The sequence below is a fragment of the Oncorhynchus mykiss genome, chromosome 8, assembly GCF_057628025.1.
Source record: "Oncorhynchus mykiss isolate SJ-2025 chromosome 8, ASM5762802v1, whole genome shotgun sequence".
Classification (NCBI taxonomy): Eukaryota; Metazoa; Chordata; class Actinopteri; order Salmoniformes; family Salmonidae; genus Oncorhynchus; species Oncorhynchus mykiss.
In genome coordinates, this window is record NC_143029.1 from 28,220,153 (window position 1) to 28,239,422 (window position 19,270).

Consider the following 19,270-nt stretch of genomic DNA (forward strand, 5'->3'; position numbering starts at 1 on the left):
CTGGGGTTGTTGTAACTGATTCTGATGGTTGTCTATTGTATTTCATTTGAGCTTAAAGTCCATGGAACAATTCTCTGATTGTATTGGGATAAAGAGTGTGCATTGTCTGTTAACTGTGCTCCCTGGAGCTATATGCATGGAAATGTGTATTGGTGGGGTTACTGTTAAGGTGAGGGGTTTATTATTAATGAAATTGGGGGCATGTGTTTTGGGGGTTTGTGTAAGAGGTTCTTATGATCATTAACCACATTACCGTTTTGGGGTTATTTTAATGTGCCTTGCGTTAAATGATTAGTTTCACTACCCATTACACGTGTGCACACAGCTTCGTAGACTTAACGACACACGCACAGATACAGGATGATGCCACTCAAGGAGTTTAATCCTGTAAATAAAATGCCACACACTTCTTCTTTCCTTTTCTCACCCCTTCCCCCTTTCTTAACCTTTTTCCAGTCGTTCCAGCCGGATGAGCAGCCTGACCACAGTCTGATCCAAGAGGCGGCCAGCACCATTGTGGGCACGCTGTCTAAGCGTCACAACAGCACAGTCATGCTGGCTGTCATTGAGGTCAAAGTGGAAACGCAGGTCATGCCCCCCACAGTGGGTAAGTAAAATGCCTGAAGTTGACCCCCAGGGCTGTGTTGTTGTAGTCCTTCAATTCCTCATTTGAGGCTCTGTCTTCCTAAAGGCACTAAGTTTACCTGCTGAAGCCAATTGATTTTATAGCCGCGGTCATGAACCGTGTCAGCGGCCGTCACCCCGGTCTAGTGATTCCATGTCTCAAAAACGTTACATCTCAAAAACGTTACATATTGCAGCTTTATAATTTTGCTGTGTTTGATGTTGAGCAATCCATTTGAACCCAGTTTCTTTTCTCTCTTTCTGTATTTCCCTCTTTCTCTCGGTGGCGTAGACTACCTTGTGCCCATTCTGTGTGTGGTCTTCTGTGTACTCTGGCTCTTCTGCATCATTGTGTGCGTGTGGTGGACACGCAAGCGGAGAAAAGAGCGAGAGAGGAGGGTGCGCGGCCCCATCGACGAGAGCGTCAACAACCAGTGGGAGCCCCTGCGGCCCGTTGGAGGACGTCAACAACAACCGCAGCTCAAAGACAACAACGAGGCCCAACAGGAGCGCAAAAGGCTCATGGGCTCCCCCTACAGGATGCGTGATGGAGGGGAGGAAGAGGAGGAGGAGACAGAGGGAGAGATGGAGTTCGAGGAGGAGGACGTAGAAGCGGAAGCAGGCAAGGGGCCCGTCTGTAAGTACTCTAAAACCGGAGTGCAGTCCAAAGGGGATGTGATCTGCACTTTGCGGAGTTTGCCCTTAAAAACACCCATCCGGACCACCACCAAAGACAACCTCTGGAAAAATGTCAACGCCTCCCTGGCTGGCCAAGACGTCAAAGACCATTTTGTATGAACAAACAGGACTCTGAAACGGACTCACTCCACAGCCCCGACCGAGGAAAGATGGGGAGGATCCTATATATTGTACTATTAAAAGAGAGCGGCTTTTCAGTTATTTTGCTGTCGTCTGTAATGATTTGTTTTGGGGGGGGAATGATATGTACAGATGAAGCATAATTGTATTACTTTTGAACGAGGAAAAGTGAGGCCTCGCCTTTGTTTGAATTGTACTGTTAAAATGAGTGAAGATAAAGTCCAAAATGGAGGGGGTGGGAATAACCTGTATAAAGACTTTTTTTGTTTTGTTTGTGGATTGTGATTTTGTTTAATTGTGAGTGGGCCCTTTTGGTTGTGACAGAGACTGGGGGGGAGGGCTTTTCGGGGGACTCGGTTGACCGCTGCAACAGAGGTTACTGCGGCAACCCACCCATCTCTTTCTTTGCCCCGCGTGCCCGTCTGCAGCCGTCCCGCGCCAGCCTTACCAAGAGCACAGCCTCGGGGGAAAGAAACCCCTGTGCCTACTATGTGGCCTTCACATTTTTTCGGTTTTCACATCTCTTGGTTTTCTAGGCTGAAAGCTCTGTTTAAAGCATTGCAGTATTTGAGTTGGTAGCAAGTGCCTTTCTATGAGCTCTGTAATACTCCATACTACAGCCGAGGTTCCCGAGTCTCGCTGCCCAGTTTGACCCCAATGATTACCACTCAAAGGGATAGGTGTGTATCCAGAGAGTCCGCCCTCATAGCAACACCATTTCAAAGGTATTCGATTAAAAAAAACTAGAAATCTGTACATAGGTGTATATAATAAAGGAGTCGCTGTGTATATTTGAATTTAGTAACTTAAAGACAATTCACTTTTTTTATTATTTTAATTTTTTTTACAATGCCATTCCTTTTATTTATGCCAGTTCAAAGGAGAATACACAGCGTCCCACAGTCAAGAGCATTTGCATTAAGGTGCCCCTTATAAAGGACTTATGACGGGTTGCAAGTAGTTCATTAACTCATTTCCTTTTAAACATGTTATACATCCTCAATCCACATTTACAGGGTAGTGGTTGTAATGTATTGAATGGTGACTGTTGTTTTTAGTGCTTGCCGGATAGTGAGCAAATGGGTGAAATCATAATATACCCACATCTGCTCCTGATTATTACGGGTGCCACCAAATCATCCGGGGAAATGTAACTGTGATGACCAGGGTTCTAGATAATGTCTGATGGGAACCAGGGTCTGTGTGAAGGATTGATAACAGCCCTCTATTTGGCGAGCACTACCACAATGATTTATGAACGTTATTTTGGTATTCAATACTGCCCGTTTGTAAACTAGTGTAAAAACTCCCCAAGTTGTAAAGCCTTTATAGAGGGTTCCTTAATGTAAAGTTATATTTATCTAATCAACGGTCATCTTTTTGTTGGTTTGTTTATTAAGGAAAGTATCTCTTAAAAATTGTGTGGTGTATCGTGGCGTGTTTTGTTCGCCTCAGTAAAGCTCTCTCTTCCCTGTTTCACTCTGCTGTCAATGCAGTTTTCTGGGAAAATAGCGATGGACGTTCCTAACCTGTGGCAAGACTAGTTTGTCAAACCATGTGAAAAATACTGTATTGTTCGCATCCGCTTTTAGCCTGCTCTGGTTCAAGGCTTCAATGAAGGGAACACATTTTGCTTTTATAATGCAGTTGTGTTTTGAGGTACCAACTCAATCCAAAAGGATTTACCTCAGAAGTTGGCAAATTACAGATGTTTTCTTTTGTTTTTCTGTTCTCTTTTGCCCTTCAAATTCATGTTAACGTCTCAAACAGCCATGTTTCCTCAAATGGCACACAGCAAAATAAAGAATTTAAAACTCCTACCTGGTAAAGTGAATGTTGGGTATGCTTAATAATGGCGAGGATTGTGGCAAATGGAAGGGGGGAGGGCAGGTTTGACTTTCTTTTTTTCTTTTTTCTTTTTTTTTGTACAAAAGTAAAGGGTTGCTCTTGCAAAAGTTATTTGGATAATTTTGTCATTTGTTAAAAATTATTGGTTAATAAATAATTTGGATTTATTTTCTTAGTCCCGAGACCCCAGCAAAAATCGTCTTTTCATTTATCTGACTTTCATTTTTCTGCATGTCCAGCCCTTATTTAGCCTCGGAAAGAGGTTTTTCCCAGAAGTCTGTAGGACAAACAATGTTTAAAAAAGGCAAAATTGCGCCAGCATTGTGGTGGTACTCCATTGGTTTAAAGCATTTTATACACTACTGGTATGCAAGAGGGGAGAATGAATCAAGTTTTTCCGACCAGCGCTGACATGGCATTCACCGAAGTATGTCTTCCACAGCTGAATGTTAATCAAATTGTCTTTTGTTAATAAATATGAGGATCAACATTAAGTGATTTCAGTTCCCCATTAGCTCCATAGTTGGACAACTGGAATTCACTAGCTCTATACCATTCCAATACCTACATAAGTCAAACTGTCTCATTTGGGGGCCTAACTGGGCAAATATATCAATGACAAAGGTAAGAAATTGAGTAATGTTTGCCCTTGCTTCAGCCAAGGGCTGAGGATGAGTCTAGATCGATACAATACTGCCCCACTCGATCACTCCACCCTGCCTCCTACACACCAATGGCGCGTGGTCTCCAGTTCTCAGCCGATCGAGGCTCCACCAATGGGAGGCTGGCGTTTCCATCCCATCGTTCATGGGCTGTGAGTGGGGGGGGGGGGGGGCAGTGCTATTCCCATCTCCCATGGGTGCCCTGTCTGCCCGAGGTTAATGGGACCATCCCTCGCTCTTGTGGAGGGAAGTCTGGATCGGCTTACACCCCAGGAAGGAAGTGCCCGAGCCCCAGCCACAGGAGGCTTTTCCGGCCAGCAACAGATGAAGGATGGAGAAGGGCCAACGTTGATGTTGCTAAAGACAATGAATGTTGTAAAAAAAAAAAAGATGAATCAGTATTCCTGGTAATGGTGGTGATGATGACGGTAGTTAAAATATAATTGAGTGATGTTGATAGGGTTCTTGAACGATAGATGAGTGTGATGACTGGTAAAATGATTTTGGGTTCTAATGATGGTGATAATGGGATTGATGAAGAAAGGGGTGGTAAGGATAAACGATAGTAAAATGAAGGACGACAGTTATCATCGTAAGTGATGATGAGCAATAGAATTGTTACACAGGTGTAAGGGCCATATTGCCATTAAAGGTAGACTCAGCCTTTTGGCGATGGCATGTTCGACATACTAGACACCTTGTATCATAACTACTCAATGTTATTTGTAGATTAGTCAGTCACAATTTGCCCATGTTACTTCATGTTTTCATGTTCTCGAACATGGCCATAGAGATGAGTGCCAATGCATGTTCTTTGTGCATGTGCACCGGTGCGCTTCATGCTCCTACAACTTTGTCAGTAACTACGGGACCAAAACGGATTCAATCCGTATTGCCAAAGTTCAGCGTTAATGCGCAATCAAAATGTGAAGGTAATTTCCAATTGATCTTCAGCGCTAGAGATTGAATCAAGCTCTTAGTTGTTGCGGAAGTCTGCCCGATATTGCGGTTTACTTTGTGCATCGCTGAGTCTACCTTTAAAACATCTCAAGTTTCAATCAATGTTGATGCTGTGTATCTGTCAATATGACGATTTTGTAGATCTTTACATGGGTTAACTTACTATGTTGAGTAAGGCTCGGTTCAGTGAGTGCTCACTGCTCCCTAGTCCATCAGTGACTTGGGGAATGCGGTTACATCTGATCTCCAATCAGTTTGGTCATTATGATTTCCAGTAAAATGTGCTTTGAAACCAATTTCCCCGTCATGCACATCACTTGTCTCATTTGAGAGGGTGTAGTGTTGCAAACTCCCTCTCACTTTATTTGGCTAGTCCCACAGTGATGGTTCAGTGATGTTCACCTACCTGTCTACATTTCAACTATCCATCCATCCACTAAACTTAACCCTTGCCCTAAGCCTAACTTTAACCCTAAACGTAACCCTTACTCTAAACCTAACCCCTAGCAAACGATTGCATATTAAAATAGTTGCAGTTGGTAGTTTGTTGATAGTGTTTATTTGGATAGTCATCTATAGTAACATTACAGAATACTGAATATATGTGTTATCCAATATCCATCTCTAAGCCACTTTGCATAAAACTGTCTGGGTTGTTATTTTACCTGAAATAATTTAGCAATGTTTATCTCCCAGGACAAATGATCTAGCAACAGCAAGCTAGCTAAATGTCAATGAATGTTTCATGTGTGTTTCAACCTGTCCCCAAATTAATATAATTGGTTCACAGTTGGTTTTGGTATTATTATTATTTATTTTTGATTTAACCTTTTGTTTAACTAGGCAAGTCAGTTAAGAACAAATTATTATTTACAATGACCGGCCAAACCCGGACGACACTGGGCCAATTGTGCGCCGCCCTATGGGACTCTCAATCACTGCCAGTTGTAATACAGCCTGGATTCGAACCAGGGTGTCTGTAGTGACGCCTCAAGCACTGAGATGCAGTGCCTTAGACCGCTGTGTGTCATGAACATGTCTGGTGGGGATAGACAAAATCACCATGCGCACGCAGACGCACGTGTGGAGCCGGTTTGGTCAGCATGTTAGTTCAACAGTCGTACCCCATAAGAATCCAAAATATAATATTGTTTTACTTCAATGTTTGTGAACAAAGTAAATGTAAACACACTTATACTGTAGCCCCAAAACATGTTTTAAACTATGCTGATGTCATGGAGGGTAAGTTATTGCATCCATACAGTGAGGGAAAAAAGTATTTGATCCCCTGCTGATTTTGTACGTTTGCCCACTGACAAAGAAATGATCAGTCTATCATTTTAATGGTAGGTTTATTTGAACAGTGAGAGACATAATAACAAAAAAATCCAGAAAATGCGCATGTCAAAAATGTTATAAATTGATTTGCATTTTAATGAGGGAAATAAGTATTTGACCCCTCTGCAAAACATGACTTAGTACTTGGTGGCAAAACCCTTGTTGGCAATCACAGAGGTCAGATGTTTCTTGTAGTTGGCCACCAGGTTTGCACACATCTCAGGAGGGATTTTGTCCCACTCCTCTTTGCAAATAAATTAACCCATTTCCTTGTATACAGTATGTGGAAATAGCAGTATATGAATGATGGTCAATTTTAACACCTTGTATCGTATAATTGTATCGGAGGTTTCGAGGCTGACGTTTGGCAACTCGATCCTTCAGCTCCCTCCACAGATTTTCTATGAGATTAAGTTCTGGAGACTGCCTAGGCCACTCCAGGACCTTAATGTGTTTCTTCTTGAGCCACTCCTTTGTTGCCTTGGCTGTGTGTTTTGGGTCATTGTCGTGCTGGAATACCCATCCACGACCCATTTTCAATGCCCTGGCTGAGGGAAGGAGGTTCTCACCCAAGATTTGACGGTACATGGCCCCGTCCATCGTCCCTTTGATGCTGTGAAGTTGTCCTGTCCCCTTAGCAGAAAAACACCCCCAAAGCATAATGTTTCCACCTCCATATTTGACGGTGGGGATGGAATTCTTGGGGTCATAGGCAGCATTCCTCCTCCTCCAAACACTGCGATTTGAGTTGATGCCAAAGAGCTCCATTTTGGTCTCATCTGACCACAATACTTTCACCCAGTTATCCTCTGAATCATTCAGATGTTCATTAGCAAACTTCAGACGGGCATGTATATGTGCTTTCTTGAGCAGGGGGACCTCGTGGGCGCTGCAGTGTTTCAGTCCTTCACGGCGTAGTGTGTTACCAATTGTTTCCTTGGTGACTATAGTCCCAGCTGCCTTGAGATCATTGACAAGATCCTCCCGTGTAGTTCTGGGATGATTCCTCACCGTTCTCATGATCATTGCAACTCCACTAGATGAGATCTTGCATGGAGCCCCAGGCCGAGGGAGATTGACAGTTCTTTTGTGTTTCTTCCATTTGCGAATAATCGCACCAACAGTTGTCACCTTCTCACCAAGCTGCTTGGCGATGGTCTTGTTGCCCATTCCAGCCTTGTGTAGGTCTACAATCTTGTCCCTGATATCCTTGGAGAGCTCTTTGGTCTTGGCCATGGTGGAGAGTTTGGAATCTGATTGATTGCTTCTGTGGAAAGGTGTCTTTTATACAGGTAACAAATTGAGATTAGGAGCACTCCTTTTAAGAGTGTGCTCCTAATCTCAGCTCGTTACCTGTATAAAAGACACCTGGGAGCCAGAAATCTTTCTGATTGAGAGGGGGTCAAATACTTATTTCCCTCATTAAAATGCAAATCAATTTATAACATTTAACGTTTTTCTGGATTTTTGTGTTATTCTGTCTCTCACTGTTCAAATAAACCTACCATTAAAATGAATGACGGATCATTTCTTTGTCAGTGGGCAAACGTACAAAATCAGCAGGGGATCAAATACTTTTTTCCTTCACTGTAGCTCTGAATTTGAGAGTGGCTAAATTTATCCAGCCCCATCCCTCAGCTTTTCACCAAAACAGTAAGCACCCTTTGTTTCTAATGCTGATTGCGGCTATACATTTCTAATGCTGATAAGCAACATCTTAGTCGTAAATGAATTCCCTATCTTAGAATATTGGAATCTTAGAACATCCCTGACCCGCATGCAGGATGAGATGTGTGATGCGTTGGCGCTCCTTGTCTCCATATCCCAGACTGCAGTTGAAAGCGGACACCGGATTCCTGCCAGGAGTGGCTCCCTGCAGTCAAGAGTGTCTGAGCAGCATGCGTTTATGAACACACAGTGGGTCCGTCCCACACTGAAAATCAGATCTGAAATCATCGGTGCCTACCCCAAACTATTATTTAACATGAGTCAAACTGATCTGACAATGGTTTCAGACCCTAGTCCCTCTAGCCACTCCTTTCTTCTCTTCACTGTCCTCAGATCAGTGCTTGGTGCAAACACTTACAATGACTGATCAAATCAAATTTATTGGTCACATACACGTGTTTAGCAGATGTTATTGCGAGTGTAGTGAAATGCTTGTGTTGCTATCTCCAACAGTGCAGTAATATCTAACAATGTCACAACAATGCACACAAATCTAGGTAAAGGAATGGAATCAAGAATATATAAATATATGGATGAGCAATGTCGGAGCGGCATAGATTAACACAATAGAATAGAATACAGTATATACAATGCAAAATATGTAAACATTTTAAGTGACTAGTGTTCCATTATTAAAGTTGCCAGTGATTTCAAGTCTAGGTACATACTGTAGGCAGCAGCCTCTGTGCTAGTGATAGCTATTTAACAGTCTGATGGAGATAGAAGCTGATTTTCAGTCTCTTGGTCTCCGCTTTGATGCACATGTACTGACCTCGCCTTCTGGATGATAGCGGCGTACACAGGAAGTGGCTGGGTGGTTGTTGTCCTTTATAATCCTTTTGGTCTTCCTGTGACATCAGGTGCTGTAAATGTCCTGGAGGGCAGGTAGTTTACCCCCTGTGATGCATTGGGCAGACCGCACCACCCTCTGGAAAGCCTTGCGGTTGCGGGTGCTGCAGTTGCCGTACCAGGCGGTAATGCAGCCCGACAGGATGCTCTCAATTGTGCTTCTTTAAAAGTTTGAGGGTTTTAGGTGCTAAGCCAAATTTCTTCAGCCTGCTGAACTTGAAGAGGCACTGTTGCGCCTTCTTCACCACACTGTCTGTGTAGTTGGACCATTTCAGTTTTTCAGTGATGTGTACGCCGAGGAACTTGAAGCTTTCCACCTTCTCCACTGTGGTCCCGTCCATGTGGATAGGGGGGGTGCTCCCTCTGCTGTTTCGGGAAGTCCACGATCAGCTCCTTTGTTTTGTTGACACTCCTCCTTGTAAGCTGTCTCGTCATTGTTGGTAATCAAGCCTACTACTGTTGTGTCGCCTGCAAACTTCATGATTCAGTTCAAGGCGTGCGTGGCCACACAGGCATGGGTGAACAGGGAGTACAGGAGGGTGCTGAGCACGCACCCTTGTGGGGCCCCAGTGTTGAGGATCAGTGAAGGGGAGGTGTTGTTTCCTACCTTCACCACCTGGGGCGGCCTGTCAGGAAGTCCTTGACCCAGTTGCACAGGGCGGGGTTCAGACCCAGAGCCTCGAGCTTAATGATGAGCTTGGAGGGTACTATGGTGTTGAATGCTGAGCTATGGAGCTATACTATGGTGTTGAATGCTGAACAGCATTCTTACATAGGTATTCCTCTTGGCCAGATGGGACAGGGCAGTGTGCAGTACAATGGCTATTGCAAATTGAAGTGGGTTTTTGTTGACAAGTAAGTTGGAGGTGATATGATCCTTGACTTGTCTCTCAAAGATCTTCGTGATAACAGAAGTGAGTGCTATGGGGCGATAGTCATTTAGTTCAGTTACCTTTGCTTTCTTGGGTACAGGAACAATGGTGGCCATCTTGAAGCATGTGGGGACAGCAGACTGACATAGGAAGAGATTGAATATGTCCGTAAACACTCCAGCAAGCTGGTCTGCGCATGCTCTGAGGACGCGGCTCAGGATGCCGTCTGGGCCAGCAACCTTGCGAGGGTTAACACGTTTAAATGTTCTACTCACGTCAGAGGAGGAGGGTAGCGGGCTGCGTCGTTGGCACTGTGTCATCCTCAAAGCGGGCGAAGAAGGTGTTTAGCTTGTCCGGCAGAAAGACATGGGTGTCCGCGATGTGGCAGTTTTTATTTTTTGTAGTCCGTGACTGTCTCTAGACCCTGCCACATACGTGGCCGTTGAATTGCGACTCCACTTTGTGTTCATTATCGGAAGTTGCTTTAATTTGAGTGTATCTAATTTGTAAACATTTCAACTGTATTAATTAATAACTATTTTCAAGTCCACAAAAAATGAACACCCATCAAAATAAAGTTTTATTTATTCTCTTTTTTTGTGATGTAACCGTCGAGATGATGCAATCAATCTCAGACTAAGCTTTAGCGTTCTTATAGATGAAAGACAATGTATTCCATTGAGCCCATTTCCGGTTTGTGTTTGACAGGTCATTACAAACATTTCCGCAGTTGTAACATTAATGGGAAAAAACGACAGGCACAATCAAGAGTACGAAAGAGTCACATGAGTAATTTTGCACCCCTCGAACACAGGAAATAGATGGCTGAAAAAGACAGATCCTCAGGTGGGCGGGGCATGTCTGTTGCTTGACACACTACACAAGTGGCTTATACTTCAATGTCATACATATACCTAACCTTGTGAAAGAAATTCATGCAAAATAGAAAGGTACAAAATCCCCTAGAATAGATTGTTGTTTTATACACATGTATACCCTGATTGTGTGTGTCTGTCTTTTTGACCAGCCGACTGTGGTGGCAGCTGGGTTGCAGGATGTGAGGCTAAGCCCTTGCCCCTTCCTCCCCCTCTCCATACACACACATAGAAACATAACACATACCCACACACGTAAACTCTCCTTACTGGGCTATAAGCTGGCATGCAGGCTGCAGCTGGCACCACGGGCTGGAGCAAAGCAGGGCACCCAGCCATGGTGCGCTGGCTGGCTAAATTGGATGAGGGGCTTGGCTGGTACAGGGCTTGGCTGGTACAGGAGCTTCCCCTAGGCACTGCGGCATAGCCTGGCCCCCACACTCTGCTGCCTGAGGTAGGCACATACATGGCACGGAGGGTAAACACTGGCGCAACAAAGAGATGGAAACAGTTGGATTTTCTGGGGAAACTGATTCTTTTAAGGTTATGTGTGTGCAGGCGTGCATGCATGCATGCTTGTGTGGTGGGAAAACAAATGTGATTTTTTTATAATATAAAATATTATACTGAACGCAATATTCAACAATTTCAACGATTTAACTGCTTTACAGTTCATATAAGGAAATCAGTCAATTGAAACAAATTCATTAGGGCAGGGGCAGTGGTTGTTACGGATACAGGTATCCTGTGAGTGTGTGTGTATGTATCCTGTGTTGTTTTCTCTCCTTCTCCCCTCACAGGTGAAAATCATCACTCCCCAATTCAGTCAACTCCCCAATTCCTACCCTATCACAGTTCCTTTCCCTTGGTTTAAAAACCCCATCAGTTGTTTGCTCTAGAGCTCAATCTCTCTGTAAATGCCATGTATGTAGATCGCTCTGTTTCACTCTCTCTTTGTGTATTAACCTCTCTTTTGTTTGAGCACCTCCAAATCACTTTGTCATCTCCTGTGAGTATTGTTTTTGCTTATGGTGTTTGCTGGTGGGAAAAGGGGAAACCAAGACAAGTCGCCCATGGGCATACACTACCCGTAGGTGAACTTTGTTAAATACACTAGTTAGAACTGGGCGGACCACCCACTGTATTTTTGGTTAGTTAGTTAGCTGTTGTTAAAGTAGGCTAGTCTAGCTTATGGGGTGTTTTTGTATACTTATTGTTTCTTTCCTTGGGTCCAGCTCAGCCCCTTTTCCTGCTCCCCCCATTACCGTGTGTTTATAAATAAACCTTGAGTTTGACGGTAGATTTCAGTTGTCCTGGTTATTTCGTTCAAACTTTTACTTTGTCACAATTATAATTTGCATGAGTTATGTTACGCGTCTCATTACCATCCCCCCTAGACTGTCGGGCCAAAAAGGATTCGTAACAGTGGTGCAGCTATGGCCCACCCACTGGGGAGCCAGGTCCAACCAATCAGAATAAGTTTTTCCTCACAAAAGGGCTTTATTACAGGCAGAAATACTCCTCCGTTTAATCAGCTGTCGGGGTGGCTGTCTCACGATCCCGCAGGTGAAGAAACCAGATGTGGAGGTCCTGGGCTAGTGTGGTTACACATGGTTTGAGGTTGTAAGGCTGTTTGGACGTACTGCCAAATTCTCTAAAACAATGTTGGAGGTAGAGAAATTAACATTAAATTCTCTAGCAGCAGCTCAATATCAATATTAATCTTCACAGTCTGCTGCCTCAGTTTGTATGATGGCAAGTTGCATATGCTCCAGAATGTAATGAAGAGTGATCAGATGAATTGCAATTAATTGCAAAGTCCCTCTTTGCCATGCAAATGAACTGAATCCCCAAAAAACATTTCCACTGCATTTCAGCCCTTCCACAAAAGGACCAGCTGACATGTCAGTGATTCTCTCGTTAACACAGGCGTGAGTGTTGACGAGGACAAGGCTGGAGGTCATGCTGATTGAGTTTGAATAACAGACTGGAATCTTCAAAAGGAGGGTGGTGCTTGGAATCATTGTTCTTCCTCTGCCAACCATGGTTACCTGCAAGGAAACACATGCCGTCATCATTGCTTTGCACAAAAAGGGCTTCACAGGCAAGGATATTGCTGCCAGTAAGATTGCACCTAAATCAACCATTTATCGGATCATCAAGAACTTCAAGGAGAGCGGTTCAACTGTTGTGAAGAAGGCTTCAGGGCACCCAAGAAAGTCCAACAAGCTCCAGGACCATCTTCTAAAGTTGATTCAGCTGCGGGATCGGGGCACCACCACTACAGAGCTTGATCAGGAATGGCAGCAGGCAGGTGTGAGTGCATCTGCATGCACAGTGAGGTGAAGACTTTTGGAGGATAGCCTGGTGTCAAGAAGGGCAGCAAAGAAGCCACTTCTCTCCAGGAAAAACATCAGGGACAGACTGATATTCTGCAAAAGGTACAGGGATTGGACTGCTGAGGACTGGGGTAAAGTAATTTTCTCTGATGAATCCCCTTTCCGATTGTTTGGGGCATCTGGAAAAAAGCTTGTCCGGAGAAGACAGGGTGAGCGCTACCATAAGTCCTGTGTCATGCCAACAGTAAAGCATCCTGAGACCATTCATGTGTGGGGTTGCTTCTCAGCCAAGGGAGTGGGCTCACTCACAATTTTGCCTAAGAACACAGCCATGAATATAGAATGGTACCAACACATCCTTGAGAGCAACTTCTTCCAACCATCCAGGAACAGTTTGGTGACGAACAATGCCTTTTCCAGCATGATGGAGCACCTTGCCATAAGGCAGACGTGATAACTAAGTGGCTCGGGGATTATGCAAGAATGGGCTGCCATCAGTCAGGATGTGGCCCAGAAGTTAATTGACAGCATGCCAGGGCGGATTGCAAAGGTCTTGAAAAAGAAGGGTCAACACTGCAAATATTGACTCTTTGCATCAACTTCATGTAATTGTCAATAAACGCCTTTGACACTTATGAAATGCTTGTAATTATACTTAGTAGTATAATTACAAGAATCTTTAAAAAAAATATCTAAAGACACCGAAGCAGCAAACTTTGTGGAAATTAATATTTGTGTCATTCTCAAAACTTTTGGCCACGACTGTAGGTACAATGACCATGTCAACACCAATAACTTTACATACTGTATCCAACATAATTTCAGCATGTAAAGTTATAACTGCAGTTTGTCAGCCATTTTGTATTGGCAAAAGAACTCCCCTGTTAGTGACCACTAGAAAGGGCAGGCCGGAGATCACATATGTGGATCAACTCAGGAGGGACACAGGACTGGAGGAGGAGGAGTGTCTTCAGGGCCGGCCCTAACCTTTCAGGGGCCCTCTTGGTCAATGGTCCCCTAGCGGTCGCAGGGCCCTAAGTGACAATTATGTTGCTTATTGGCAGGGCCGGTTAGCAGCACTGTAATCTCAATGGAGGACAGGCATCTCTGAAGGATTCCCTTTTTATCCCGCTGACTCCAGATGACCAGATGATGATGATCCAATCAAGATTCCAGGCCAACATTGTGATTCATCAACCTGGAACTTGGAAATTCTAAAACATGCGTACCTCTATAAGCAAGCTCCAGACCATGTGTATCTACAAACTATTCTACTTTGTATCTGAAAGAGTGCAATTTCATTGAGCCCTGCTATCTTGTTACATTTTTGAATCTACTCAAGAGTGAACAAATCCTCCACCTCTAACTCAACACAAGCCTGAATTTCACATGCTCTCAACCAATCAAATCATGTTCATCAAGACATTGTAATATCATATTATTAATCTGTTCAAAGAGTGTCCCGCTGAAGTTCTGAATATGTTGCTGTAATGTTACTGAAACGTTTCAAAATGGATCAAACAGACAGACTACTCTCCGTTGTCTACCTGCAACTGCAAATTGTCTGCAGGGTATAACCCAAAATAACAAACTCACTGTCGTTTTAAAAATGTTTATTTTCAAATTGACGGACATGAGTCATCGTTATGTTTCATTTGTAGCTCTTGAGGCTTGATTTAAAACAAAAAAGAGTGGAACAATCGAAGAGGGTTGAGCACATGCCGCAACAGGTAGCACCACCACCTTGGGTTATGGTGAAGTTTGGACCTGCAGCATAGGTAAAATCAACTTACATACCATACATACCCACATTCCTGGCAGAATCCAAAGCCAACACTTCTCAGTACATTTCCACTTCTAACTTCATGTTGTTGTTGTTTTTACCACAGTTGAACGCCATGGCACAAACGATCCATTATCATAAGGAATTCTGTGCAATATTCTGACAGTGGCTGTGTCATGCCTGGGTATAAAATTAAGTAAATGTGCGGACATGTGCCAATGAGAATGCAGTAGGCTTTAACTGGCAATGTACTTCGATTTGAATTCCACCAGTCATTAGACCGTAAGTCTTTCAAGGTTGACATGTTGACACACCTGAATGATTCGAGAATTATCACTTTTCAGATCTAGAATGCACATTTTTCCATCTTATTGCCAGTGGACTGCACTTACTTGATGTGTGCCCAGGTCTGTGCATAGGGGAAACTTCACCCCATAGCCTAATTATTTGACACACGAGTCAAGGCATCTTCATGACGTCAGAAATATTTTTGGCTCCTTTCTAATCATATAGTAATGCTTCACTCTGGATAAAAACTAATTCAAAGCATTCAAAAGTATTAAACTGTGTGGGTGTGTTTGGGCATGCAGGTTCTCCACTCCTGGCACTTTGATTGTGAGGACATGTCAGGCCAGGTGTTGCGCAGTTGTTTTTCTGCGGCAAGTTCCTCGTTGCCCATTTTTGGTAGTGTGTGTGTGCGTGGGTGGGTGATTCTGTGTGTGATAGCTACAGTGAGCTCCAAAACTATTGGGACAGTGGTTTTGCCTCTGTACTCCAGCACTTTGGATTTGAAATTATACAATGCCTATGAGGTTAAAGTGCAGACTGTCAGCTTTAATTTGAGGGTATTTTCATAATTTTCATTGAACCATTTCGAAATTACAGCACTTTTTAGGACATTTAGGGGATCAGAATTGACAACCTCTGCATCATCAAAACAGTTGCTTTGTGAGGTATTAAAGTTCACAGTTAGCCCTTGTTATGTAAATGCCAGCTGAAAAGTACCAGTGGCCTGGAATTGGCCCCAAGTCAGAGCATGTCTGCCGGAACCATGTCCCAGTGAGACATGGTGCTGGCTCGTGTAGATGGAAACAGAAAATTCTGAGCCTTCTGGGTAAAACACCGGGGTAAATCGTAGATGGAACCTCGACATTTGGGAAACAATTAAGCATTTTAACAGTGGTAAACTTGTCTGGTATTGGACACAAGTGTATCTTGTTCCCAAGCACAGTGAGGAAGATGGTTCGGGAAGCAAAGAAAAAATCCAACGGTTGGATAACTTGTCTCCAAATCTATAATAAGACGCCAACTCCATGCCAATAGGCTCTTTTGAAGGGTTATCAGAAAATACTTTATTGAGAGCAACCAACAAATAGGCGATTCCATGCCATGACAGCCTGAAAATATTTTTGGTACCTCAGATTGTTCTGGCAATTCTCACATAGAAACTTAATTGGGAGGAACATGCTTTTTACTCCTTATATTGTGCTCTAACATATGGAGTATGTCACTCTTAACCGCTAGGCTACCTGCCGCCCATGAACTATTGCTTGCTCTAGTGGCTACCCTCAACAGCTCAGGGAACCTGGGCACCTGGAACATGCTAATACTAATAAAGTCAACACTTGCTACAGTGGTCTGGAGGCCTGGAGTAACACACTAGTATCTGTGCCCCCCTCTCTGGCCAGGCAGAGCCCAGCCGTTGTGTCTGAAGGGCTGGGTGGGTCTGCCTTGGTGTCTGAAGACATAGTGAGGAGGACGTGGAGGGCCGCTTGGGCACTGGAGGACGCCACAAAGGAGCAGCTGGGAAGGTACAGGGAGAATAGGTTTCCCTGATGCCACTGTCCTCATCTGAGGATGAACCGGAGTGGTAGTGAGATGTCACCCTCCACTGCGCTGTTCACCTTCTTTGTCACATCCTCATCACCAAAGAAACTGGCTACCGTGAAAGCATGGTTCTTCTCTCCATACCTGCAGCACACCTCCCCTGGGTCCACCCACAGAGTGAGTTTTCTGGGCAGGCCACGGTCCTTGTACTGAAACCCACTCTCCTGACAGGCCTGCAGCAGCTCTGGATACTCCTCTGCAACCTGTTCAGCCGAATACACCGGAAGGCCTGACCTTTGCTGGGGTTGTCAGGGTACCAAGGCCCCCTGAACTTCTCCTCCTTGACAACAGTCAACCACTCCACAAACATGTCCACTTTCTTTGTTTTATTATTTATTTATTTTACCCCCTTTTTCTCCCCAATTTCGTGGTATCCAGTTATTAGTAGTTACTGTCTTGTCTCATTGCTACAACTCCCGTACGGGCTCGGGAGAGACGAAGGTCGAGAGCCATGCGTCATCCGAAACACAACCCAACCAAGCCGCACTGCTTCTTAACACAGCGCGCATCCAACCCGGAAGCCAGCCGCACCAATGAGTGGCTAGTGCGCGATGACACAAGGATATCCCTACTGGCCAAACCCTCCCTAACCAGGACGACGCTAGGCCAATTGTGCGTCGCCCCATGGACCTCCCGGTCGCGGCCGGCTGCGACAGAGCCTGGGCTCCAACCCAGAGTCTCTGGTGGAACAGCTAGCACTGCGATGCAATGCCTTAGACCACTGCGCCACCCGGGAGGCCAACATGTCTACTTTCTGGGTCTCTAACGTTTTCACCTTTTTTATCAGTCTCTTCAGGAAAAACACCACTGCTGCAATCATATCAATCAAATCATTTCAGAACACACTGGATTACACAAGGAGTATCATGTACAGCTCATGGATTATAGTGTTTTACAGAAAGCATGTATAGGTCTAAAAAGGACCTAAAATGGCAACTTTCATCGTGATAAAATAAAAAAGTGATACAAATGTAGAAAGCATGTCAAACATCCTTCTTTCCAATTAAGTTCCTATGTGAGAATTGGCAGAACAATCGGAGATAACCAAAATATTTTTGGGCTGTCCTGGCGTGGAATCGCCAAAATGTAGGGGCCTCATATATCAAATGTGCGTGCCCACAAAGTAGTGGTTGATGGTTCTAGTGGTTGATCAATTCTATTGCAAACAAACATTGTTGTTTTGGGGATGGAAGTGTTTGACGCACAGGAATTCTAATAATGGTGGGCTAATACATTTTTTTAAATGTAGGCCTAATGAAAAAAACGATGCATTTGACGTTGGTAAGGAGATCTCATAGTCGCATGTGCCCACAAACTGTTAAGGCCAACATAAATCTGTCACAACTGCAGAGCTTTCTTTTCAGCACCATGGAGTGAATCCTTACCACTGCTACACCTGGCTATCAGCGGAGCCTTGTCTGGCAGCGACACAGTTCATTCAGCCTCCTTTACTGCCTTTAAAAAAACATAGCTGATATGGCTGACTTGCTTAAACAAATGTGGTTTCTACTGACAATTGGGATGTACAAACTATGGCATAAAGAGACGACGAGTGGATAAGAGGCAATCCGTAATTTTGATTAAGACAATTATGAGCGAGCTAGGAAGACCTAGTCAATATAACTATTTGTTCAGCACTTTTTAAATATTCAGCGACAGAATTCAGAACATGGGCTGTTTTTACCTGTACACCAAGTCAGAACCATAGGATAAATAAAGGGGACATATAAGCAAACAATGACAGCTCTTAAAATGTTCGATGATTACATTTCTCTAAACATGTATAGTCTATATGTGCACCACCAAGTCAGAACAGTAGGCTAAGTTATGAGGGGGAAAGGGACCAAATTATTTGGGTTACTAACAGCTTACTACACAACATACACGTATTACTTTTTTAGCTACAGTATACATATCTCCGTGGCATGTTACATCATTTATGCAGCAGCATACAATACATTTTTAGACTCGTTGTGCTGTGCTCACTTGAACAGGAAGGTGGTGCGGCTGTCCTTCTTGTGGGCAAATTTTGCCATCAAACTTTGTCATCAAAGTCTGGCGTTCTCTGGATTTATGTTGCTTTCAAGACAACTGGAAACTCTGGAGAAAAAAAACAAGGTTGAATCATGACGTCAGTGATCTTCAGGTCAGAGGTCTAGAAAGAGGTCCGAGTTCCCGACTTGGAATTCCAAGTTGGATGACTGTTCAAAAAGTATTTTCCTAGTGAATTCACTGAAGTCTGAGATATTCAGGTGTTTGAATGCGGCAGAAGTCATGCTGGATCCTTTTCTGGCCCATGGTTTAGAATGTTTATCCTTTTATGCTTGGAAAGAGACCCTTAAACCCAGACATGGACCACACACCCACTCCACTGAATAGCACACTAGTGATTGCATTGCAATGCTTGCAGTTAGCCACGGATTCCTTCCAAACCACTCACTGTTGAATTTGCGATTTCCAACTTGATGTGTAATGTTTATGTCCAATGGCCGAAGCTCATCGATACATTTTATCTATAAATTCTCTTCATATGACAAGGATTGAAAATTATTTGCCAGTAGATTGTCGACTTAATTCATAATTATGACTGCTTGTCTAGCTTGATAGCTAAGATTTTGAAAGTATGATGTTGACATGATCAGTCCAATCAAGGCTACGGTAGATAAAGTGATTTGACGTCATTTTA

At 43.8% G+C, this 19,270-nt stretch overlaps 1 protein-coding gene and 1 pseudogene across 2 annotated transcripts in view; one reads left to right on the plus strand and one right to left on the minus strand.

Moving 5' to 3' along the window:
* Window positions 1-3,260, plus strand: part of jag2b (jagged canonical Notch ligand 2b) — a 111,495-nt gene extending 108,235 nt beyond the window's left edge. For both annotated transcript variants that reach the window (XM_021612192.3, XM_021612194.3), the window contains 2 exons: window positions 457-607; window positions 917-3,260. In XM_021612192.3, coding sequence (XP_021467867.2) covers window positions 457-607; window positions 917-1,422 — 657 coding nt within the window. In that variant the 3' untranslated portion in view covers window positions 1,423-3,260. The remainder of the gene's footprint in view (window positions 1-456; window positions 608-916) is intronic.
* A 13,096-nt stretch (window positions 3,261-16,356) lies between these two features.
* On the minus strand, window positions 16,357-17,404 carry LOC110529221 (protein BTG3 pseudogene; annotated as a pseudogene).
* Window positions 17,405-19,270: the final 1,866 nt, after the last annotated feature.